Source organism: Protomyctophum bolini, assembly GCF_963924005.1.
Source record: "Protomyctophum bolini genome assembly, chromosome: 22".
Taxonomy (NCBI): Eukaryota; Metazoa; Chordata; class Actinopteri; order Myctophiformes; family Myctophidae; genus Protomyctophum; species Protomyctophum bolini.
Genome location: NC_137883.1, coordinates 14,385,099 through 14,408,885, shown reverse-complemented (window position 1 = coordinate 14,408,885; position 23,787 = coordinate 14,385,099). Strand labels below are relative to the sequence as shown.

Genomic DNA, 23,787 nt, shown 5'->3' with positions numbered 1-23,787 from the left:
TTCTAGCTAATTAATCATAACGAACGGTTCAACAAAACGGTTATATACCGCCATGTTGCAACATGCCTATATACATACTACTTACTTTTCTGTTTAGCTTCTGAGTATACATCTTCTGATCCCAGAGACTCCCATCATGTGGCTGTAGTGTGAGACCCAGGGCTCCAGTCAGCCCCAGGCAGGGGTTCGGGCACAGAGCTGCAGGTTGGCTATGGCACTTGAATCACACAACACAGAAGTCATGTGTTAACGGTGTGTTTATATTGTGCCTTTACATACACCCAGTCACACACACATTCACACAACGATGGTGGAGGAAACCATGCAAGGCACCAACCTGCTCATTGTGAGCAATTAGGGGTTCAGTGTCTTGCTCAAGGACACTTCAACAATAGCTCTGGGAACCTTCCGGTTGCCATGCGGCCACTCTACCCCTGGGCCACAGCTGCCCTCTGTCTCCTGCAGTTGTCAGCGTTTGTAGCCAGCTTTGTCTGTAGCCTCCTGACCGTCCTCACTTTTAGTACGGCGACGTTTATTCGTCGACCAAGAATGGCGATTACAGGGGGCATACTGCATAATGGCTAACGTGCCGGTGCTTCCATTCCCCTGAACTGAGGTGACATGTGGTTTGAAGCAGGATGTGTAATGGTGTTCGGGGAACTTCTTTCCCTCTTGACGGGGGCTATTGGCCCCGTGCAAGAGCTTGCCTGTGAGCCAGGGGTGCTTGAGGGCTTCGCTTGGAGATAGACGCGTCGAGGGGTCCCAGTCCAGACACTTCTTTATGAAGTCAGTAAAGGTGGGGTCCTCACAGCCCTTAAGTGCAGCCCTCCACTCCTTACTCCCCGGGGGACCTCTCATCTTACCTAGGCGGGAGAGTGACCCTGTGAGCATGGTGCCCCCCGTGGGCGCAGTCTTGGCGACACAGTAGCGCGGATAGCCTTTGGAGTTGATGAAGTTCTTTGCCCGCTTGGCCTGAACCAGGACCTTCTGTGGAGGCTTGCCCAGCAGCTCCATGACACAAGCCAGCTGGTCGCCTTCGTCCTCACCGGGGAACAGCTGGTTACCCGTCAGCAGCTCGGCCAGTATGCAGCCAAAGCTCCACATGTCGATGGGCAGGCCATAGCGCATGCCGAGGATCACCTCTGGGGCACGGTAGAAACGAGACTGGATGTAAGCCGTTCGGAACACAGTCTCTTCGAAACAGCTGGAGCCAAAGTCAATCACCTTGATGGCGGCATCAAGGTGATTGACTTTGGCTCCAGGCGATTGACTATGGCTCCCCCGTCCATCCCTCTTGAGCTGGATGTTATCGGGCTTGAGGTCACAATGGATGATTTTGAGTCTGCTCAAAGCCTCCAGACACTGCAGGATTGAAAGGGCAAACTTCTTGACCACCGGCAGGCTGAAGCCCTGGAACTTTGAGCCCTGCGATTTGATGAACTCGTGCAGGTTCATACCCAGCAGTTCAAACGTCATGCAGATGTGGTTGCGGAACAAGAAGGTCTCTAGCATGTGCACCACGTTCATGGTATCATTGAGGTCTTGTTTGCGCAGGTACTCCAGGATGCGCATCTCCTCCTGCGCCTGCCGGTGGTAGCGCTTGTCGTTGCGAACCATCTTCAGGGCCACATGCTGCCGCAGCTTGTGGTCGTACACCTTGGCCACCTGACTAAAGCTGCCCTTCCCGATCACCTTGAGGAACTCATAGCGGTAGGCCAGCTGGTCATGCAGGACAAGGATGTAGTGAGCGTTATCGTCATCGTAGCCGTTGTAGTTGCTGCTGCCGGGGATGTCGTTGGTCCTTTTCTTGGCATTGGTTCCCAGAAAGTAGATTTCTGGGTATGAGTAGACCTCCGTCTGCTCCAGGGGGGTCAGCTGGGTGCCGTACAGCCTCAGTGCCTGCTCAGGAGTCAGGGGCAAGCGTGTGCTGTTGACCTCATTCCCACAGCCCTGGGGGCCATATGAGTCACTGGGGCCTTTACCGGAACCTGTGCTGTCCACACTGTGCTCCCTGGGCAGGCCGTACACAGGGGTGGGATTGCCCGGCACCTGGACAGCTGCCCCGATGTTCTGGGTATTTGCCACTGTAGCAGCGTTGATCTTATGGCTGTACGCATGGTCTTCATATAGATAATTGACCTTGAGTTGACCACCTTGCACCACCACCTGATCCCTCACTATGCCCTCGTTACTCACCACCGTGTGTTTAGGTATGGAGGGTGGCCCAGATGGACTGTTATTCACCATCCCGAGTTTAGGAGGTATGGAGGCGGGCCCAGAAGGACTGTCACTCCGCATAGTGTGTGTAGGCATGGAGGGTAGCCCGGAAGGACTGTTTGCATCTGCATCATGTCCTTGTAGGATGTGATCTGTTCTCATGTATGAGTCATCGTACAACATACTCTTTTGTGTAAAGAACTTTGAATTTCCTTTGTGCTGAAATGTGGTATTCAAATTATTAGCAATTGCACTGCCTTTCCTTGGCTTACTCCATGGCGCCATAGTAAGCTGATGTTGCAGTTGCGCCTACAGTTCTAAGGCGCCTTTTCAATGAATCAATGTGCTATTTCTATTCTATATAATTTAATGGCTGAACAGAATGACTGGAATCAAGAGTGTGCATTGTGCAATGGCATGCTACGATTCAAAATGAGCTATATATATGGTGTAGAATGATGACGTAACCATGAGCTTTTCCTCTGTGTTGATGTAGTCATACTGTAGCAACATAACGCGGATGGCAAATGAACCGTTGTTTTTTGTACTAATGTATTAGGCTTTCATGTGCAGGCCTATAGCTCGCCGAGCTACAGCAGGATGGGTCACTGTGGAGAGTGGAGTGTCCTCCTGGCAGTGCGCATTAAGCCTTTGACAGACACTGATCGATCTGGCGCTTTCCAAGATTAGACACACAGACATGGGGCGAATACATCATCTCTGCCTCCCGGGCATGCAGAGATAATGATACAAACTAAATTAAATTGTAATGCACAATATTTATATTATAGCAATACCAAAAATATATAAATCCAACACTGATACAGTACATAATTGGATAAAGTTCAGTGCATTACTATGGTTGGACTTTACAACAAACGCTGCTATGCTTTCAAAAGTATTATTACTATCAGTTACTATTGCTTGGATGCACTCTCTCCTTCACCTTTTAAGGAAGCCTACAGTACTTGGCTATATCCCAAAACTACCAGTAGATTGCCTTGCCTCGAGATCCAGACACCCCAGCCTTTCTATGTCTAGTACACTGATGTAAGCAACGCAGTGGCATAGATTTCCAAAAATATTTATTTCACTTATTTTAAGCCTAGAATCAAGCCATCCAGGATCCCGGTGAGTGATTCTGTTTTCACAGAATCAATTCACCAAGATCCTGGAATGGCTCAATTCTAGGCTTAAAATTGATATAAATATTTTTGGAAATCTCTAAGAGAAAAATCACACCCGTATGAAGTGAGGGGCACTAATATATTAAAGTCTAACAGTTAAACGGTGCCAACACAAACATTAAATGCTATTTACAATAAAGAGACAATATGATGCAAATTTTCCCTTCATTGTCAATAGCCATTTTTTAAACAAACATTGAACTAAAAACAAACATTAAACCTGTATATAGGAGGGGCTAGCGCCCCTCAAAAATGAATGGGGTTCCGAACTATGGAACCAGAAATTGCCCTATACATTTAATAATGGGTGTTAAGCCCATCGCACACTGTCTGCGGCGCCGCCTGGAAAATAGAACCGTGTTCTATCGGCGCGACGCGGCGGACGGAGCCGGTGTGCGATAGGTTCATTGAAAATAATGGAGGCGCGTGGGCTTTAAGACGGTTTTTCACAAAGGCTGCTTAATTAGTAATACCTATATAAAGAATGCAGTGGTGGAAAAAGTACTCGAATGTTTCACGTAAGTAAAAATATCAATACCGTGATATAGAAATACTCAGAGAAATACTCTGAAATTAAAATGTACGAAAGTATTGGCATCAAAATGTACCAAAAGTAAAAGTACTCATTATGCAGAATGTCTCATTTCAAGATCAGCCATTTTCAAATGACCGAAATACAAATCTACAAACTGTATGTATGTATATATATATATATATATACACACACATTGGTGATACTCATTGATGTCACTATGACTATGATTAACAGGACAATAGATTATGACTGAAACTTTCCATTTAAAATACTTTATTCAGTTAAAAAAAAGGTTAACAAAAAAGGGACAGCATGACAAGGAAACCTATAAGACTCATAGGAAAAAAAAGATCATTTGACGGTAATGTTGATGATGCTGATGTCTTCGTAGGGTTTGTCTGTCTTGGGGTTGACTTTGACATTGGAGATCCTCTGGACCACCTCCATGCCTTTAGCACTCCTTCCAAACACTGTGTGCTTGTTGTCCAGCCAGGGCTGAGGAGAGTACAAGAGCACATGTTCATGAAGAAGATGGAAAGACTAAAAATGGCATGTTGTCATATAAACGATATGCCCAACTGAGTCAACTTACAGTTGGTACGACGGTGACGAAGAACTGCGAGCCGTTGGTTCCGGGGCCTCCGTTGGCCATGCTGAGCGTGTAGGGCCGGTCGTGTCTCAGCGTGGAGTGGAACTCGTCCTCAAACTCGCCTCCCCAAATACTCTCTCCTCCCATGCCTGTGCCTGTGGGGTCTCCCGTCTGGATCATGAAGCCCTGCTCATCAGGAAGACCAGAGGATACAGACAGGTAAGACACGGTTCTGAACCAACCAACCACCACAGTGCTTGGTTGGCAGAACCTTTTCAGGCCGTGACCCCCCACATTAATCATATTTGAACTGACAAGCAGTAGCAGATCTACAAGCTCCAAACACGTCACTTCGCGCCGTGTTTCAAGCTTGCGGATGTGCTACTTTTGATGCTCTTGCGTGACGCTGTAGTATGATCAAGTAGGGTGTTAATTTACGATAAAAAGCCCTAGACTGAGTAGCATCAGCCTCAAGACATCAACCTCAAAATGAAAGTATAAAGTGCTGTACAGTTGTCTGAGACGATACAACAGGGAACACACCTTGATTACTCTGTGGAATATGTGACCGTTGAAGTAACCATTCCTGCTGTGAACACAGAAGTTCTCCACCGTTTTGGGGCATCTGGTGAAAAAGATAATCTGAATAAACATCTTAACGTACAAATGACACAGAATAACCTGGACGGAAATCATCCACAATTGAACTATCATCATCATCACAGTGGTCAGGAATGTAAAAGGAATGTAAAAAAAAAAAAAAAAAAGTAGTAAAACTTGAAGAAGTACAAGCTCCCCAACGCCTTGAGGTGCATTGTGAACTGCTATGTTTGCTATTTTTGATAGCTAGATTTAGTCCAGTGGGGTCCAGGACCTTGAGAGGTTCCAGGGGGTCTCCAGCCCATACAATCACAATAATTATAACGCAAATACATGTCAATTTGGGTGTCCTTGACACTAAAACATTTCAGAACCACAGATTTAGTCAATCGTAAAAAAATAAATAATCAAAAAAGTAAGATCATGTCTAGTTGCAGCGCTACATCAGAACCATGGGGGGACGGGACGTACTCAACGGGGAACAGTTTGATGTGGATGTCTCCCATGGTGGTGTGTATGATGGCACTGTCAGACACTCTCTTGGGACCCTCAGCCTGGGTGGCAGCCATCACCTCCTCTTTAGAGGGCTTCTCATTGAAGATGTCTCTGTCCGAGTCTGCACTCTTTGTATCCTCTGGCTCCCTCTTGGAGAACTGGAAGTAAAATCATGGATGTATAAATAATAGAATATGAATAATATACCGTATGTCTCACAAAACTTTATATACATGGGATATAATTTTTATAATAATAATAATAACAACACAACTTTATTTGTATAGCACTTTAGCAAAGTTTACACTATCAATGATGAATCACCACAAATATTATTGCAACTGTTTTTTTGTAAATGAATAAATCGAGTAAGCCTAGTTTTATATTTGGTTGTCACCAAAGATAGCCGGTCTACAAGCTCACAGCGTATTTAAGTGCATTGTCAGCATGTAGATATGCTATTTCCACATTATTTTAAACATATTTTTTAATAAAATTTCCCCCAAACAATTTATAATTTTATTGAAATAAATTGAGTGGTGCAACCATAGAGTGCAGCACTCCAATGCCCAGCAATGTCTGTCCCTATTGTCTGTATGTATGTCTGTAATGTATGTCCCTATGTTTAGGGTACCAACAGGTGACAAAGTGGCGCTGTTGAGCTTCACACTGTGCACATGTGCATGATGTGTTTGACTAGAACGTTCGTCCCATCTAACCATGTAAAAGCGGTTCTTCTTGAACGCAGTGCAGAAGATGGTGGGATCGGGCACACCACTCTGTAAGGCAGGGTTGTCGGACGCCTTCATCTCAATGGTGGGCGCCACTTGGGAGGCCTTTGCGATGCCTTGGAACAGGCAGAGCTTGACCACACGGACGTTCTCCATTTTTCCGAGAACCCGCACGCACCTTACAAAGCAGACGAGGAAAAGGTTGAGTCATATTTAAGGTGAATTACACACAGACATGTACTTAAAGCAGCACTATGTAACATTGCTGAAATCTTTACCATTGAGCAAATAGAGACTGCCTGCTTGCTCAGGGGATAAATTGAATCTCGACCATAAAGGTCAGAATCTGTGTGACTGTCTAAATGTCTCAATAGAATAGCAGGGAGACTAAATACAACCACCCCAATTGTATAAGTTATATTGTATCAACATACTCTACCATATACAGTAGATTGGACAAAATTACATTTTGTTCATAAAAAAAGGTTACATAGTGAGGCTTTAAAATATCCGAAGAAGTCTGATGATTTCATAATAATATAATTTAGAATTAGGACAAACTGATTTTTAACAAGTAATATAAGAGGAACTTGATTTTCAATTTAGTTTTAAAACAACTAGCACGCAATGTCAACAAAGTAGGCTGTCTGGCACCAGGGAGCAATATAGTATCAATCTTTTTCAATTTAAGGAAAGAGCTTACATGTTAGCCTGATTTCTAAGTTGTTCGTTGTACAAAGGTATGTAATGCTATTTTCGGTGAGCAACACCATGGCAGTACAAGATAAGCATTACCAGTCCAGGACCACTTGAAACATACCTGTTGGTTTCCACGTTTATAACTTTGATGCCGAGCATTGTCCCGTAGAGGACAAAGTGCCCTGTCTCGTCAAAGATGATGTTTGTCAAACGGATGCCGTCAATCTTCTCCAGTTCTCTCTCCACAGCCATTCGCCTCCCAAACTCCATGTCGGGCAGCTGCTGCCTCATCTGCTGAAGCTCTGTGAACATCTAACACCACAAAGATCAGCTTTGAGTGAGAATTGTCAATTCAGGTGACTTACTGTACCCACACAAGTGTGTGTGTGTGTGTGTGTGTTCCAGCCACCTGTACGCCTTTTGGCCTGACAAATTGTGCAAACCATACCCAATCACTGTGATTTCACAGGTGTGCCAAATGTGAGGCATTGTGGCTCGTGAGGCATGCCTGAGCGATCTGCTAGGTGAGTGCCTGCACAGAGAAGCCAATCGCTTTGCGTGTCAATGAGCATGCAGGTTATTATCGCCCGTTTCTAAATTCAATATTATAAATACTTGACCATGGCGTGTGCCTTAGGTTAGATACTGGATAGCTAACGTTAATGGGTTAGATATAATAATAATAGACTTTGGTCACCAGTCCTCACTCCTTTGTTTTTGTTTTTTTTGGTCACTGTATATTTGTATATAATGTGAAATTTGTCCTCATTTTCATGCATTTTGGTCAAGTGTTTTTCTCAGGGACGCTTCGATACATAGACCGGGTCCGGGGTGCGGACAGGACTCCCAGCCAAAGGTAGGACAGCTAAACAAATGAAAAAGAATGGGCATGGTTTGCGTATTTGTCTGGGAAAAAAAGGATCAGGGTGAATTACTGTATACTTGGTTGCATGCCGCTGTCACCCACCAAAAATAACCTATAAACGTAGAATGCATTGTGCTGTGATGCATTGTGAGCGTGTAGATCTGCTATTTTCTGTGCACAGTAGCGGTTGGCATGCAACCACGTATAAATCAGGCATTACTCACTTTCCAGGACGAACGACCAAGTAGAACTTACTGTCAATGATTCATCAAAGACCCGCATCAGTTTCCCAGTCAGGAAACGGAAGATCCTGACTTTCCGGTCAGTCGCGATGGTGGCCATTTTCTTACCATCAGGAGAGAACACCAGGCTGGTGGGATAGGTTTTGTTTTTTGCAAATTCGTACAAGTCCGTGTCCGTTTTGTACTCCCAGTGAACATACTTGGGGAACTTGAATTCGTTTCTGAAGCCAGTCCAGTATTCCAGCATTCCCGATTTGTCAGCCGAGACGATGACCCTAAACTTGGGATTCAAGCGGATCTGGGACAGTGGCGAAGTGTGCATCTTGTCAATGGTGTGCAGCGGCTCGTTGCTTCCCCGTCCGTCATAGACGTAGATTTTCCCTGTAGATTTCTCTGAGCAGGCTACAGTGTAGATGGCATCCCCTGGATTGTATATCCATTCACACTGGCCTGGATGGAAGCTGCACAGTGTCAAACAGATAATGTCATACTGTCAAATATTTGTTAGTGCTTGAGCAAAGAGCTTATTATATATCAAATATTCATGTTGACTACATGATAATAATATCATGTAGTCAGTTTCAGTATGATTCTCTGACTTCAAACAGAAACTTCAAAGGACTTATTTTAAACATCTTCATCAAAAACAGCCTATCTTGGCATTAAGGAAATTGCAGCAGATCATATTTCAGTCCATTGTGATTAATTATGCACAGTGCACACAACCTTTTACATGTCATAGAGAACATATGTGCACACATACCCCAACTTCAGCATATTGATCATGTCAAAGTTGACAACATCAAATACTTTCATGGCCTGGTCATCACCAACAGAGCAGAAAATGGCCCCCTCAGAACTGACAGCAATGCACTCTATCACACCTGCACAAAGTGAAAGGCGCACAGATTGAGATTCCTGGTTTGAGCCAATTGACAAATATAATTTGTAAAACATGATGACAGTGTCCGGCATCTACCCAAGAAATGTCATTCATACCAAGATGGCTGCGAAAGTGCTTCACAAACTCTATTCCCTCATCTTCTTTCTTCTTCCAGAACTTGACGTGGCCATCCTGACTGGCTGTGATGACAAAGTCTGTCCTAAGAATGGGACAGATAAACTTTGGTCAGATAACAAAAAGAGAAACTCAGAGTGATGGTGGTTGTTGCATCGAACTGGGAATATCACTGATTGAATCAACAACAGCTTGTTGAGTGTGGATTGGAACAACTACAGGCTAAGTAGTACACTAGTTTCCTAGACTTATGGAAACATTAGAAGGATTAAAACTTACTTGGCACAAACAATGTATGTGATAACGTCTCTGTGCATGTAGCTTCGCTCATACATGGCAGCTGACGGCAGATTGTCCAAATAGACACGCTCGTATTCCAACACTAAGGGCAGACAACAAAGACAATTAAATGTCAGACATGCACTCAATAGATTGCTCAAAGAAAGCTCAAAACGAAGCACTGCTCCTTAGTTTTGATGAAGAGAAAGTGTTTTAAAATGGTGTGCTGGGCTTTATTTGTTAAACGGCTTCAGAACAATCTAAACTCTAAAGGACCACAACAAGAGCACAGCTTAAAGCAGAACCCTCCGAGCCGGTGTTTGAGTCGGGAATAGTCATTGCAGTAATTATTGAATATAGTAGGCTATTGTGTTCAGGAAATTAAACATGAAAATGTGTAAAACCATAAGCTTGGGTGGGACATCCTGTTCCTGTGAATTTTAAGGAGTTTGAACGAGTCTAGGACAGAGATGGCAATCATGGCATACTGAATAAATGACAAATAATGATTCCAAAAGTGGAATGTGGATTCACTGCATAAATTGAATTATGGACATCCAGATTAAGCAAGATCTATAATTTGCAAAAACAGTACCCACGCTATCATTAACGGAATGGGTAATGGCGTAATGCATCATGTATCGTTTTTGTTTTTGCATTGAGACATTCAGCACCTGATGTCGGGTAGGTAGTAGTCCCGTTGTAGTAAAGTTTCTGACATTTGGATGACTTTACCCCGTATGGTCCCGTAGCATCTCTCTTTGGCTAAATGTTACACAGACATACATACCATTGGAAACTTCCGTGCTGCGAATTCTTGATGGGCGTCAGATGGTTCAAAAGAAGCATATAGGAGCTATAGGAGACAACGGAAACGGCTGATAGTTTTCCTTTGTTTGACCGTTTTGGCAGCTCTGAAATTCTCTCTTCCTTCCTTCCTTATTGATATTCCATTGTACCGCCTCTCGCAGACAGTGGCTAGCTGCCCGTCCCTACGTTCCTGCCTCTGATCTGCTCTGTCGCAGGTAGCCAGTTCCGGTGCGAGAGGCGGTACAATGGGATATCAATAAGGAAGTCAAGGAAGGAAGAGAGAATTTCAGATCTGCCAAAACGGTCAAACAAAGTACTCAACGGCTTCTGCACCAAAGGAAAATTCTCAGCCGTTTCCGTTGTCTCCTAAAGCTCCTATGCTTCTTTTGAACCATCAAGAATGCGCAGCACGGACATTTTCAATGGTATGTATGTCTGTGTAACATTTAGCCGAAGAGAGACCCTACGTGGTAAAGTCATCCTAATGTCAGAAACTTTACATATGTTGGGTTCCGAGCGGGGCTAGGTAGGTAGGTAGGTACACGACACCTGCTGGTTTACAAGTAGTACTGCCTGAAGCCAATAAGTCCAATGAATATTTCCCCCTGGGGGGACTGGACTGGACACGCAGGGGATTTAATTGCAATCCAATGAGAAGAGGAAAACATGGCCCACACAGGTTGATAGATAGATAACAGTGTTCATGAGAAGAAGTTCCAATGCCAGGCTGTCTTGTCTCACTGCGTCTCACACTCACAGAAAGAAACCAAACCAACCACATATAAGGACATGTAACCTGACCTTTTCTCTTCTTGGTGTGTGTAGCCTCGCTCGGCATGGGTCCGACCCATTCATCACCATCCTCTTGTTCTGCGCCGGGTTGTTCTTGTTCTGTCTCATCATCAACTGCGTCAAGTTTGCGCTTCAACTCCACATTGCTTCCCTCCGCCGCCATGATTGTTGTCTGTTGTCCTCCTGGAACCGGTGGTCGGGTCGTCTTTCCGGGACACCCTACTTCCGGTGGCGCGCTTTCGAAAATAGCCGATCTACAAGCTCACCACGCGTAGCACCGCGACGCGTGGTGAGCTTGTAGATCGGCTATTTTCGGCACTTATAGACCTCTGGCTTGTTCTTTCTTTCATATTATTTTACTACGGTTGTTTAGAAAATAACATCTAGTCAAATATGAACACTAAAAAAATCGACACCCCTTCCCAATTTAAAATGTTTATTCTACTTCATGTGTAGTGCTGTTAAATAGTGTTAACTTTGCGTCATTACTACTAGGCTATCCTGGTATTCTGTTTTACTTCTCAGTGCTGCTCAGATCCGGTCTAGATCCCGTCTACTGTATCCGGTACGCTCCCGCCCACGAGCGCCCACGAGACTATTCACTTATGCACACTGGCCGTTTCCGTATCCGTCCTAGACAGGATCCACAACAACATGCAAAAGTGAAGTAGTATGTAAACTCCAGATTTATTAGCGGTAGCGGACCGGTCGGTCGGAGGCGTCTGTTGTTTCTACAGGGACGGATTATAATGCAACACCTGAGCCAAACCAACAAAATAGGGGAGTTTATGTTAAAGAGACCATGTTTGTTTGCCTATATTTGTTTTTTTAACTGTCCGTTGCCTAAATAAACTACCCGTATACAGCTTGGATATCACAAATATCCACATCCAACTGGTATGGTTGGAATTGATAACACATTAAAAAAAAAGGTTTTCTCGAAGTATCCCCCCATTTATGGAAAGTAAACAATACTCCCAAAACATGGCTGTTGTTTGGGGACTGTAGTAAAATCGCGATATCAGTTAAAGACAGTATTTGTTTTGTTTCATAGATTGATATAGCCATATCTATCTGACTTTACAGTCGCGTTGTAAGTACATTAGCCAATGTGAAAAACGTGCTTGTTATTGTTCTCTGCTGACTGACTGCACATCGGAACAATGAGTAACATTTACATTCAAGAACCCCCAACAAATGGCAAGGTGAGGAACAAAACAGATCACTAGTTTGTGAAATACCAGAATGATGGTAAACCATAATGGCTTCTGTCAAAGGTTCAAAGCCAAGTTTATGGCTTGCACTTAAAGACAATGTAATTTGACTGGGATTCAATTAGGTTGTGTAAGTGTTAAATGTCTATTCTTCATATCATTGGACTATTGCTAGAGTGTTAGTTCAGTAACAGGTCTCTTGTCAGAAACAGAATTATGTTCAAATCAGGAGAACTCATGCATGAGGATACACTTACACTTAGGATAAACAAGTGAAGTGATGAAATAGGAAAAATATTAAAGCAGACACAATCGAAAATGGAACATTGAAGCTGATAGTGATACTCCCATCTGATTGGATGAAATTGTTGTGACACACTTGGAAATGTATTTTCTGTTTATTAAAGACCTGGAGGGACGGCAATTTTTGCTATCATAATATTGAGCTTTAATAACAACAAACCTTTTATCCCGGGGGAGCGGGACTCAAACCTGCGTCACACTGTTAAACTATCAGAGCCTAAGTGCCCAGACCGTGCCGCCTCTGTCAATATTTTTTCTGCAGGTGGCTGATAACTTCTGATATAGAGGGAAATTATTATTATCATACATACGTGTGTGTCATACATGTGTGTGTGTGTGTGTGTGTGTGTGTGTGTGTGTGTGTGTGCGCGTGCGTTCGTGCAAAATATTGGTTTGACAAGCTCCACCTGACTTAACATGTATGAATGAATCCACAGGCCCCCTTAACTCAAGAGTCAAGAAGAGTGTACAAGCGGGCCCATTTGGTTGCATTCTTAAACTCTGAGTTACAGATATGCAAGGGTCCATTTGGTTCATAACTATCAATATGGCCATGGGCGTTCACAGACTCCACTTTACACCGCTTTACAGTACACTGGGAAGTGCATTGTGCAAGTGTGTGTCAGTCTTTTCAGTGACATTTAAAAAATGAATATTCTGCTAACAGTTATCAGAATGAAAAAAGACATTAAGGGAAATGTAGAGAAAAACGTAATAATTTTGCTCTGCTGCTTTCAGGTTCTGCTGAAGACGTCAGCAGGTGATATTGACATTGAGCTGTGGTCCAAGGAGGCACCCAAAGCATGCAGGAACTTTGTGCAGCTGTGTATGGAAGGTAATGACTCATTGGCTCCAGGCAGAACTACTGCATCAGTATGACATCACTGCCGATAGAAGGTGCTATCCTCCTAGGTCACAGAGTTATCGAAAATACCCTATCGTCATCTTAGATATAATAAACGGTGTTCCAAAAATGAACAAATGAAATGAGCCTGGCGATTTTACTCATATGGATATGAAGCATCAACGGACGGTGAAAACACAGACGTTCTCAAATGTAACTCAATATATCATAGTCTTACATACAATAAATATTTAACCGTGTGTCAAAAACTCAAAACGTGAATCCCTGGAAAATATAGATGCGGCCGTTGGCGCACAGTGCAACTCCACCACGAAGAGCCACACTTTTATGCACCCACTCACGGGTAAATATTTTGATATCAAGACCACTATAACCACAATCAAAAATGTTATAAACCTGCTAAAATGCCTATGTGCTCTAGGTTATGTTGGAACAAGGTGCTAAAGACACTAATTTCTGAACATAGAAGTAGCATCCACAACCAAGATTCTAAGAACGCCATTGCAATGCACTTCATGTCCGCTAAATAATGTGGCCACTCGCAGATATCAGGCGATTGAACATGTAAAATGTCCTAGGCGAGGAGGAGATCTGAATAGATTGCTGCTACAGCAATAATCCTTTTGGATTTATACTCTAAACACGATGTCTCCAAAAGGAATGAATGAGGACTTTCCTCATTCTGCTGGTCTGTCACATAACTAAGATGGCCTTGGCTTGCATTACCCTGTAGGGGTTATACAGATTAGCACACACAGGTGTCAGTAATTGTAATCACAATATATGACATACTCCCAGGCTCCCCACTAAATATACAAGTGCACCCAACACAAAAGTAACCCAGGGGGTCCTTCTACTGTACTGTCACTGTACTGTACTGTACTGTCACACTCAAAATAATCATTACTTGCGCAAGTACGAGTTTCGCCCGGGACTCGTATGCACCGTCCCAGCCGTTCCATGTGTATGCACCGTCCCGCCAATTTTGATGCGTATGCACCGTCCCAGCAATTTTGTTGCGTATGCACCGTCCCAGCAAATGACGTAATGACTAATTGTGCCTGATACGGCAGTGGTTTCAGATTACATACATGTATACATAGAAGCATTACCTTTAATCCTCCCAACACTAAAACATATCGTCATTATGTCACCATCGAAAACCAATTACACTCTCAGTGTTTCCTGCAGGAAAAAGCTTTGGCATGGTGCTGGGCGTGGGGGGGGGGGGGGGGGGGAGGGGGGCCTATGGCGCGCGGCCATAGGCCGCGCGTCGAAAATTTTGATTAATTAATTAATAGGATTAATAAATTAAGATTAATTCGTATTATTGCTCTTGTATTGCGATTGGAGACACTGGGGGGACACTGGAGGACACTGGGCAGGCACTGGGGAGGCACTGGGAAGGCACGGGGAGACACTGGTCAGGCACTGGGAGACACTGGGGAGGCACTGGGGAGGCACTCAGGGGCGCACTGGGGAGGCACTCAGGGGAACACTGGGGAGACACTGAGGGGACACTGGGGAGGCACTGAGGAGGCACTGAGGGGACACTGAGGGGACACTGGGGAGGCACTGAGGGGACACTGGGGAGGCACTGGGGTGGCACTGGGAGACACTGGGGAGGCACTGGGGAGACACTGGGGAGACACATGGGGAGGCACTTAGGGGCACACTGGGGAGGCACTCAGGGGGACACTGGGAAGGCACTGAGGGGACACTGGGGAGGCACTGCGGAGACACTGGGGAGGCACTGGGGAGACACTGGGGAGGCACTCAGGGGGACACTGGGGAGGTACTGGACATTTCATATCACACACACACCATGATTCACTAGCCCCCTTAAAAAATTTTTTTAATTTTTTTTTGTTATATGATAGCTTGGCATGGCGCAAATAATTCCAGGCATGGCGCAGCGCCATGCCAAGAACATTGTGCAGGAAACCCTGACTCTGGCATTGGGTCATTCAATCCACATCTTTATTACGTAATCATTGAGAGCTAGTTATACATATACTATGTATGTATAAAACCAATGGTTTTCGATGGTGGTGACGTAATGACGATATGTTTTAGTGTCGGGAGGATTAAAGGTAATAGTTAAACCTAATAATTCAACATTTCAAACGTTCCTTCACAGAGAAACTGAGATTTGACAGTTTGTAGCGGTCGAAAGTACTTGCGCGCTCTGCGCAAGTACAAGCAAGTACAAGCATACAAGCAAGTATGCACTCGACAGAGTGCAGTTCTAGTTAATATGTGTGTGTGTTAGGCTGCACAACAGTGACACTTGGTGATGAAAACCAACCCAACGCTATTTCTGTGCTCGGACACAGCTCCCTATAGGGTTGCACCACTTAAAAACACACCAAAATAATCAGACGTAGGTCAGGTTACAGAACAAGCATAAACAGCCGTTAGTCAATATTGTTATTGTATTATTGTTATTATTGTTAGTGAATATGTTATTGAATTAAGTTTTCAAATAATTGCAGTGGTACAATAATTGCCTCTGAGATGTAGTGGAGTAATAGATCATGACATTTCCATGGTGACTTTAACACGCTGCTGTCGCTGAAAGTTATGATGTAATAAAGAAAAAGCTAATCAAGTGAGTACTTTGAAAAATATTTTTACTCAAAATCTACAACTGTCAGTGGTAGGTCTTCTCTCCTCTATGAGTTCTCTCATGACGTTTGAACTCACTGTTGCTGCTGAACCATTTCCCACACTGGTCACATTGGTAGGGCTTCTGTCCTCTGAGTACTCTGGTGATGTTTGAGATGACTGTTCCTGATTAATCTAGTCCCACACTGGTCACTCCTAACGTCGTTGAAGTGGGACTTCAACGACCTTGGGACCCATCTAAAAGACCACCCCTGTGTCCCGGGACCCATTACATTGAAAACCTATTTACATCACTGCTCCTGTATGCATTCTCTGGTGATTTTTGAGAGTACTTCTCTGGCTGAACATAGTCCCACACTGGCCAAAGTGTTAGGGCTTCTCTCCTGTATGAATTCTCTGGTAAAGTTTCAGAGTACGGATCTGACTGAACCTAGTCCCACACTGGTCACAGTGGTAGGGATTCTCTCCTGTATGAATAGAGAGTATGCGCATGCATAAAGTGAATGGCAAATCCAGTGGCAAAGTGAGTGGAAAAGTGAGTTTAAAGTCATTTAACATTGTTTAATGCAATCAGATAGGACTTTTCTGTTTGGATTTGTGGGCTGTCAAGCCTGTCATGGCCAAAAAGTAGTTTTCTGCCACTCAGTAGGCATTCCCGCATATTGTCTGGGTATGATGATGATGTCATGCGCATACCCTCTATTCTCTGGTGAAGTTTCAGAGTACAGATCTGACTGAACCTAGTCCCACACTGGTCAGTGGTAGGGCCTCTCTCCTGTATGAATTCTCTGAAGTTTGAGATCACTGCTCTGGCTGAACCTAGTCCCACACTGGTCACAGGTGTATAGGGTTTCTCTCCTGTATGAATTCTCTGGTGACATTTGAGATTACTGCTTGTGTTGAACCATTTCCCACATTGGTCACAGTGGTAGGCTTCCTTCCTGAATGAATTCTCTGGTAATGTTTGAGATGACTGCTCGTGCTGAAGCCTGAACCTAGTTCCACATTAGTCACAGTGGTAGGGCGTCTCTCCTGTAGGAATTCTCTGGTGTTGGTTGAGATGTCTATTTCTGCTGTAGATATGTTTGAGTTGGGCATTAAAGACATCTGGGATGGAGAATGAGGAGAGAGAAAAACATGAATATAATCTCTGTCTGTACGCACCCACGCACGCACGCACAGTGAGCCTCCTCGTGCGTTTAATTTAAAGCTCTAGCCCTCACATTTCTGCTTTCTGTTGAAAATTAAATAAAACTGTACAGTGACATAAAGACATGCATATATATACCTATTCTGTGTAACTTTAACATAGGCTGCTTCAGCATGGCTGCCTGGTAGATCTGTTCCTTCTCTGATGCAGTAGCTGAAAAGTTGTCGGACGACACCTCTCTTTTAAAAAACCCAAATTGTTCATCTCTTTCGGTCCACTGACTCCACTCTGATGGTTGACATTTGAGGCCCGCTTTTACCGTTTGGGATCTGACTTTACTAGCTGACATTTTATGGTCTTTACTCAATTCTCTGCTCCGCTTACTGACTAAACTCACCCAGATCAACACTGACTGGACAGAACATTGCTAACATAACCAGGACCAACCCACTCTCCACCCACTCTCCACCCACTGCTGCAGTGCTCAGACTCAGAGTCACATATTGTATCACCTTAACACTAAACCAAAGTTTTGGCACACCATCACTGAAGTATTTTACCCGATATAATATATTCCATAAAAATATTATTATCATCAAAATATATTAAAGTACAGCAATACATTTTGAGGTACTCTTTAATATTTAAAAAAAAACAAGATTATGCGGGGGCAAAAGCCTGTAGAAAAAAACAGGGATGTGGCCAGGGAAACATGCCTACCTTCTATGATGTCACTGAGCATCCTGAAGGACCCACCTCAGACCTCAGCAACATTATGAAAATTACATGAACATGATTGTCTGGGCAAAAATCACCCGGGTTTAGTGTTCTAGGGTTAATCAGTTTGAATTCATTTGTCATATATTTGTACTAATAGTTCGCAATTGCTGATATATCCATCATCTAAACATCTGTTTTTGGTGCCAGATACCGGCGCTGTGGTTTTAATGTGTCATTTTGTCATTTTGTCCAGGTTACTATGATGGCACCTTGTTCCACCGTGTGGTGCCTGAGTTCATCGTTCAGGGGGGAGACCCCACTGGGACGGGGACTGGTGGCGAGTCTATCTACGGTCGTCCCTTCAAGGTCAGGAAAACCTCTCTCCTAGGACTGTATTTATTTCCCTGCCAGAGCAGCGGTTCTCTAGCCTGGGTTCCCACAATGATTCGCGTTCCGTGAATTTGTTTTGTCACTCGCTACTCGGTCTGGCCAGCAGGCAGCAGACTCGTATTTCATAACGTCACCTGTTACGTAGCCTCGGAAACCCAGACGTTTTTATTTCCAGGGAGAAAAAAAAAGTCTGGGTCTGAGTCCACTTCAATTCGGCATAGAGTAGCGCAAACATTGCTCACTCTCTGCTGATTTCTGATTGTCTGCACCTTTGTAAAATTGACATACACACGCACACATGTACACACACACGCTCCTCTCTCTCTCTGTCGCTCTAAGTAATTAGTCTCATGTCGCGCAGCTGCGCATATATTCTCCCGGCGGATCCTGCCGGGAGCTGCCTATGCCATAAAAAGCATAGGTGAGTTCCAGGCTACCTGTTACGTAGCCACGTTGTTTGCTGATACGTCGTCAGCGAGCGCCACTTCATGTCCATGCTTTTCTCACTCGAGACTCGAGAGTAAAACCTATGGTTAAAAGTAAACACTCAGTAGTACAAAAACCTGATGGCTGTTGTGGGGTGAGACGGACCACCATCTGTTTTAGACCTCAATCTACATTCTACGCTGTAAACTCCTCAGTGTTCATTTAACTGTGATGAAATGTTCCATTTGCACACTCTCAGAGTTACAGACCTGTAAGACGCTGGTGGTCCCCAGATCTCATGTTGAGAACCATGGTGGATATCGTCTCTGTCGGGCAGAAACCGCTTGGCTCCATATTCTAACTTCATAAATGAACGCCCTAGTTGATCACACTACAGTGTCACACAAAAGCATCAAAAATAGCAGATCCGCAACCTCAAAACGCAGCACGAATCGATCTGCTACTTTTGCCATTCTTGAATTTGAATCCTGAGAAGTAACAGTTTTAGCCCTAAGAGGTTTCCACCCAACAGAGACAATATGTCAGATTCCTGATTGTACTGTGGGGAACTGTGGGAGCCTCTTAAATATAACTTCCTGTGCTCCCGCTTTTCAGGATGAATTTCACTCCAGGCTACGTTTCAACCGCAGAGGACTCGTCGCCATGGCGAATTCCGGGCCTCACGACAACGGGAGTCAGTTTTTCTTCACGCTGGGGCGTGCAGATGAGCTCTACAATAAACACACCGTATTTGGCAAGGTAAAGAACATTTTTGAGGGGTGCTAGCCCGTCCTATGTCCAGCTTTGAGGGTTTGTGCGCACACAAACATTGTGTTAACAGTAACACAAACATTGAATGCCATTGACAATGAATGGCCAGCTTTGAGTGTTTGTGCAAACACAAACATTGTGTAAACACAAACATTGAAGACGAAGGTGAGGACGCAAATTGTGATTGGCCGGAATGAGATGATGTATGATGATAAGAGTGCCCTTCACTTCACACAGGTGTGGTTTTTTAAATGTTATTTACTTAAGTGGTCTATAAACTGTTAACAAGTTTCTTCCAAGCGCTTATAAATGTCTTATAATCTAACAATAGCTACAATGCTATTATTAACGTATATAGTCGTATTGACACATAATAAGCATCTTATAGGGACTTTTGTACAATGCAAATGCATTCGGATAGGTAAAATGATCATATCTCCCTGCTGTTTTGTTTGCGGTGTGTGTAGGTCACAGGAGACACGGTTTACAACATGCTCAGATTAGCAGAAGTTGAGTGTGACAACGAGGAGAGGCCGTCGAATCCACACAAGATAAGAACGTCGGAGGTACAGTACAGTATGTGCCACGGCAGTGCGCCTTCCCAACCTGTGGATATTGCAAGTGTGCCCTCAAATCAAAACACTAATATTGTATTGTTAAAATTGCACTCTGTGACTTTCCTCTTCTACCCCGGATGTGAACCCGGTTTCCCTTTGCAAGTGCTGAAAGTTTTACCATTAAGCTAATAGAGCCTGCCTGCTTGCTCAGGGGATACAATCTTGAGCCATCAGGTCAAAACTTGTGTCAGATCCTGTGTCTCGTTGAGACATGACCTTTGACATCTAAATGTCTCAATAGAAAAGCAGGAAGACAAAATACAACCAATCCAATTGTATATGTTATTTTTTATTAACGCAGCGGTAGTCTGTCTACCATACTTAGATTGGCTAAAAAAATACATTTTATTCATAAAAGAAAAGTTTCATAGTGAGTACAATTTTGGTTTTGTTTGTGGTACAGATAAACTTAAAGTATACTACGGTAGTTCCATTGAATCCAGCTGGAACACAATCGATTGATTGATCGATCATTAAAATAAACAAAAACAAACAAACAAAATGTCTGAAAATGAACGCCGCACACGGCCGATGGCTGCTGTGTTAAGTGGTCAGAAGGGTGTGTCGTTCAGGATTTTCAGGTGGGCCCTGATCCAGAAAAGGTTTTGGGGAATCACCATCCTATTGTCATCCAGTCCACATTGTTGACATTCTTAGTGTCGCGCCACCTACTGTACAACACCTGTCATAACATCGTTCTGTTCTTCACAGGTATTACATTCTCCTTTCGACGACATCGTTCCCCGTGAATCGAAGAAAGACAAGAAGGACAAAAACAAAGTGGAGGGGAAAAAATCGCAGTCAAAGGCCACAAAGTGAGTCCTCGGGATTTAGTGGAAATAGTGGGACCTACAAGCTCACGAAAGATGCAACCTATCGTGCAGATCACATACGGCTACTAAACCTATGTTTTGATCAATGCACTCCCAGCTTCATTGTTCTTATTTTTATTCATCATCATCATTATTATTACTGCGTTAACGTGTTTACATGTCATTTCTAGGAACTTCAGTCTGTTATCATTTGGAGAGGAAGCCGAAGAAGACGAGGAGGTGGTGAATCAAGTCAGTCAGGTAATCCATTTAGAAGAGTCATTTGGCTAAGTTTGTTGTTTTTTTCAAATGTAAGGTAAAGTGATGGAAGAACACTGATCAATATCACTATGTAGAAATACTTCTGTTACAAAAAATATATAAAAAATAGAAATATAGACAGACTGCCTCATTCAACCTAATAGTTTGATATTTGCCAATGTGTTTTCCGACCGTTTATTCGTCACCTCTCGTCATCCAGGGTAAAGACCTTAATGCATCTAAACAAAAATAAATACAATAATAAATGTATTTCAAAGTCGACTGTCAAAGAGAAAATATATTTTAATAAAACATCTCTGTCGGGTGGAACTGGAAACCAAACCTCATATGTCCAAAACTGTTAACTGTTTTAAGGAGACTTACTATTATTTTTTGTACACGCGGAGAAGTGAAGGGGTGACAACGCAAGCGTATTTTTGTGAGCGTGGTCCCGTGAAATTGTCGCACATGCTCGTTTCGTGTACGCGCCTGTGACTGACCAGACCTGGATTCTGTTTAGCTACTTTTTTTATGCTTGCGTTGTCGCGCCCCTCATGAGCAGACCTGGGCTGGAGCAGACCTCTCCTTGATCCAGAAAACGTCTGTGTTAATAGATGTCCGTCTGAAAGTACCTTTACATTTCCAGCATTCAATTTCAACAACAGCAAAAGTAGTAGATCTATAAGCTTCGCACCGTATTTCCAGTTTGCGGATCTTCTACTTCTGCTACTTTTCTGTGATCCTGTAGTGTGTTCAAGTAGGGCGTTAATTTAAAATATGGATATAAGAGGTTTTTGCCGGACGGCAACAAAATGTGTATTATTTCTGCCACGTTGTCTCTACAGACACTGAAGGGAAAAAGCAAGAGCAGCCATGACCTGCTGAAGGACGACCCCCGACTGAGCTCTGTTCCAGCCGTCGATAAGTATGAAAGTCTGATCTATATGTAGTTTACACACTGGTGCCACACAATCTCCTTTCCGTCAGGAAAGTGTTCTTATGAATAAAAAGTCCTTATCACACATCGTAATGGTTATTTGATGTATGCTTTTCTATCCAAAAGGAAAACCAAAGCCGGAGACACAGCTGAGGTATGTACTGTAACCGGCCAATCCCCTTTCTTACTTTGTTATATGACAAATACCTAAAGTAGCTTGTAGATCTGCTATTTTTGCTTTATTTATTTTTGCCTATATTGACACACCCCGAACGCAGTGCAGATTGATATGAGCCAGGTGCTCTTGAGTCTTTGATTCGACAGCGGTCTGTCATTGGGTTCAGCGGTCATTGTTCAAAAATACCAGACCGCTCAGTGATTGAACAATCAGAATCAAGCATTCAACCAAGCAGTGTAATAATAATCCATGGATGCTTCATCTTGTTTAATTTGTGCTCTCTGTGAGACTGCATTTCCTCCGCCGTCTCAGTGTTCACGCTGTTGCCATAAATATATGTTGAGAGCACCACAGTCAATTGACTCTTTCAAGAGAGGACTAAGGCCCTCATTTATCAACCGTGCGTACACCAAAATATGGGTGCACGCCGAAATTACCGAAATTTACCATTTCCGGCAAAGCTTGAAATTGAACTTGACAACGTTCAAATCCCACGTCTGCTCGGGAGCTTGCTTACGCTTGTTTTTCTGTCGTAGAACGGCGGAGCAGCATTGTTTGACCAGCTGAGAGGCTGCCAAAGGCATCGAAACATATGTATTCACTCCTAAAATGTTAATATAAAACTGTATGTATATGGGCTACACAAAAAAAAGAAAAAGAAAAGAAAAAAGGAATAGACCTACAAGATGTGTCTTTGTGTCACATGAAATTTGTAGGAGCTTTCCAACTTTACAATTAAAATCGCGCTTGATTTAAGCCATTTAAACAGTGTTTTGCATGAGCGCATACATGCGAGGATTTGGGCTGTCTGTGCTGGAATATTTCCATGACGTTGGAAAGTATAGCCTATAGTGCAGTGCAGCTGCGGAGAGTCCCAACATGCATGGGTAGCCTATATGGGTGGGTGACGTGACATGGTGTCCCTGGCTGTCCTCAGTGTCACTCATGTATAAATAAAACATATATTTGTCAAAAACCTTCTGAATATTGTGCAGGACATTATGCTCCATGTGAACATACTCAAGATTAAAACATTTCATTCCTCATTTCTTCAGAATTTTCAACCAAACACAGCAAAAATCATATGGTGCGACTGTCCCGGCCTTGTTTCTCAAAGTAGGAACTTAAATAAAACTAAGGAAAAAAATGCTAAAATTATTTTACAAATTCCATAAATATAATATAGATGTCTATTTGTGAGCCTAATCTTTTCAAAGTCCAAGCATAATGTTTTCAGTCATTTCTGATCAAAAAGATTTTGTCCCCCAAACCAAAATCATATTGTGTGACACCATTTTGGGACATTTCAACAGGCAATTGTTTGGACACCCATTGGGATAGAGAGGTACTTCTTAAGTAAGGCTGTTCAGCACTTGCATTACAATAGCATGACAGGTGTCTGTGGTGAATTATCATTTTAACCTTTTCATGAAATACGATCTTGTTGGAACGCTGA

General features: G+C 43.5%; 3 protein-coding genes across 3 annotated transcripts in view; 1 reads left to right on the top strand and 2 right to left on the bottom strand.

The window, feature by feature from the left end:
- Positions 1 to 468: 468 nt before the first annotated feature.
- Positions 469 to 2,298, bottom strand: LOC308309643 (dual specificity tyrosine-phosphorylation-regulated kinase 2-like; the record flags this gene model as incomplete). Its single annotated transcript, XM_080755553.1, has 1 exon — positions 469 to 2,298. One exon carries the CDS (start codon positions 2,296 to 2,298, stop codon positions 469 to 471), a length of 1,830 nt encoding a protein of 609 aa, XP_080611679.1.
- Positions 2,299 to 4,201: 1,903 nt separating this feature from the next.
- On the bottom strand, positions 4,202 to 11,224 carry ppwd1 (peptidylprolyl isomerase domain and WD repeat containing 1). Its single transcript, XM_080756607.1, has 11 exons — positions 11,069 to 11,224; positions 9,458 to 9,560; positions 9,160 to 9,263; positions 8,924 to 9,044; positions 8,174 to 8,621; positions 7,175 to 7,365; positions 6,343 to 6,532; positions 5,600 to 5,781; positions 5,072 to 5,153; positions 4,532 to 4,714; positions 4,202 to 4,434 (listed from the first exon to the last, which is right to left on the bottom strand). Exons 1-11 carry the CDS (start codon positions 11,220 to 11,222, stop codon positions 4,291 to 4,293), a joined length of 1,902 nt encoding a protein of 633 aa, XP_080612733.1. The 5' UTR covers positions 11,223 to 11,224; the 3' UTR covers positions 4,202 to 4,290.
- Positions 11,225 to 12,044: 820 nt separating this feature from the next.
- Positions 12,045 to 23,787, top strand: part of cwc27 (CWC27 spliceosome associated cyclophilin) — a 58,141-nt gene continuing 46,398 nt past the window's right edge. Inside the window, exons 1-9 of the mRNA XM_080756833.1 lie at positions 12,045 to 12,264; positions 13,315 to 13,411; positions 18,193 to 18,305; positions 19,371 to 19,514; positions 19,994 to 20,092; positions 20,855 to 20,958; positions 21,147 to 21,216; positions 22,062 to 22,141; positions 22,280 to 22,307. Of these exons, the coding sequence (XP_080612959.1) occupies positions 12,223 to 12,264; positions 13,315 to 13,411; positions 18,193 to 18,305; positions 19,371 to 19,514; positions 19,994 to 20,092; positions 20,855 to 20,958; positions 21,147 to 21,216; positions 22,062 to 22,141; positions 22,280 to 22,307 (777 nt within the window). The 5' untranslated portion in view covers positions 12,045 to 12,222. The remainder of the gene's footprint in view (positions 12,265 to 13,314; positions 13,412 to 18,192; positions 18,306 to 19,370; positions 19,515 to 19,993; positions 20,093 to 20,854; positions 20,959 to 21,146; positions 21,217 to 22,061; positions 22,142 to 22,279; positions 22,308 to 23,787) is intronic.

What these genes read in the sequence shown, in the direction of transcription:
- ppwd1 (XM_080756607.1), bottom strand. Translation starts at nt 11,222, where the DNA reads ATGGCGGCGGAGGGAAGCAATGTGGAGTTGAAGCGCAAACTTGACGCA. An exon ending in ACATACATTGTTTGTGCCAA is followed by an intron (nt 9,264 to 9,457) that starts GTAAGTTTTAAT and finishes TCCCATTCTTAG; the next exon opens with GACAGACTTTGTCATCACAG. An exon ending in AGAAGAACCGCTTTTACATG is followed by an intron (nt 5,782 to 6,342) that starts GTTAGATGGGAC and finishes TTTTACTTCCAG; the next exon opens with TTCTCCAAGAGGGAGCCAGA.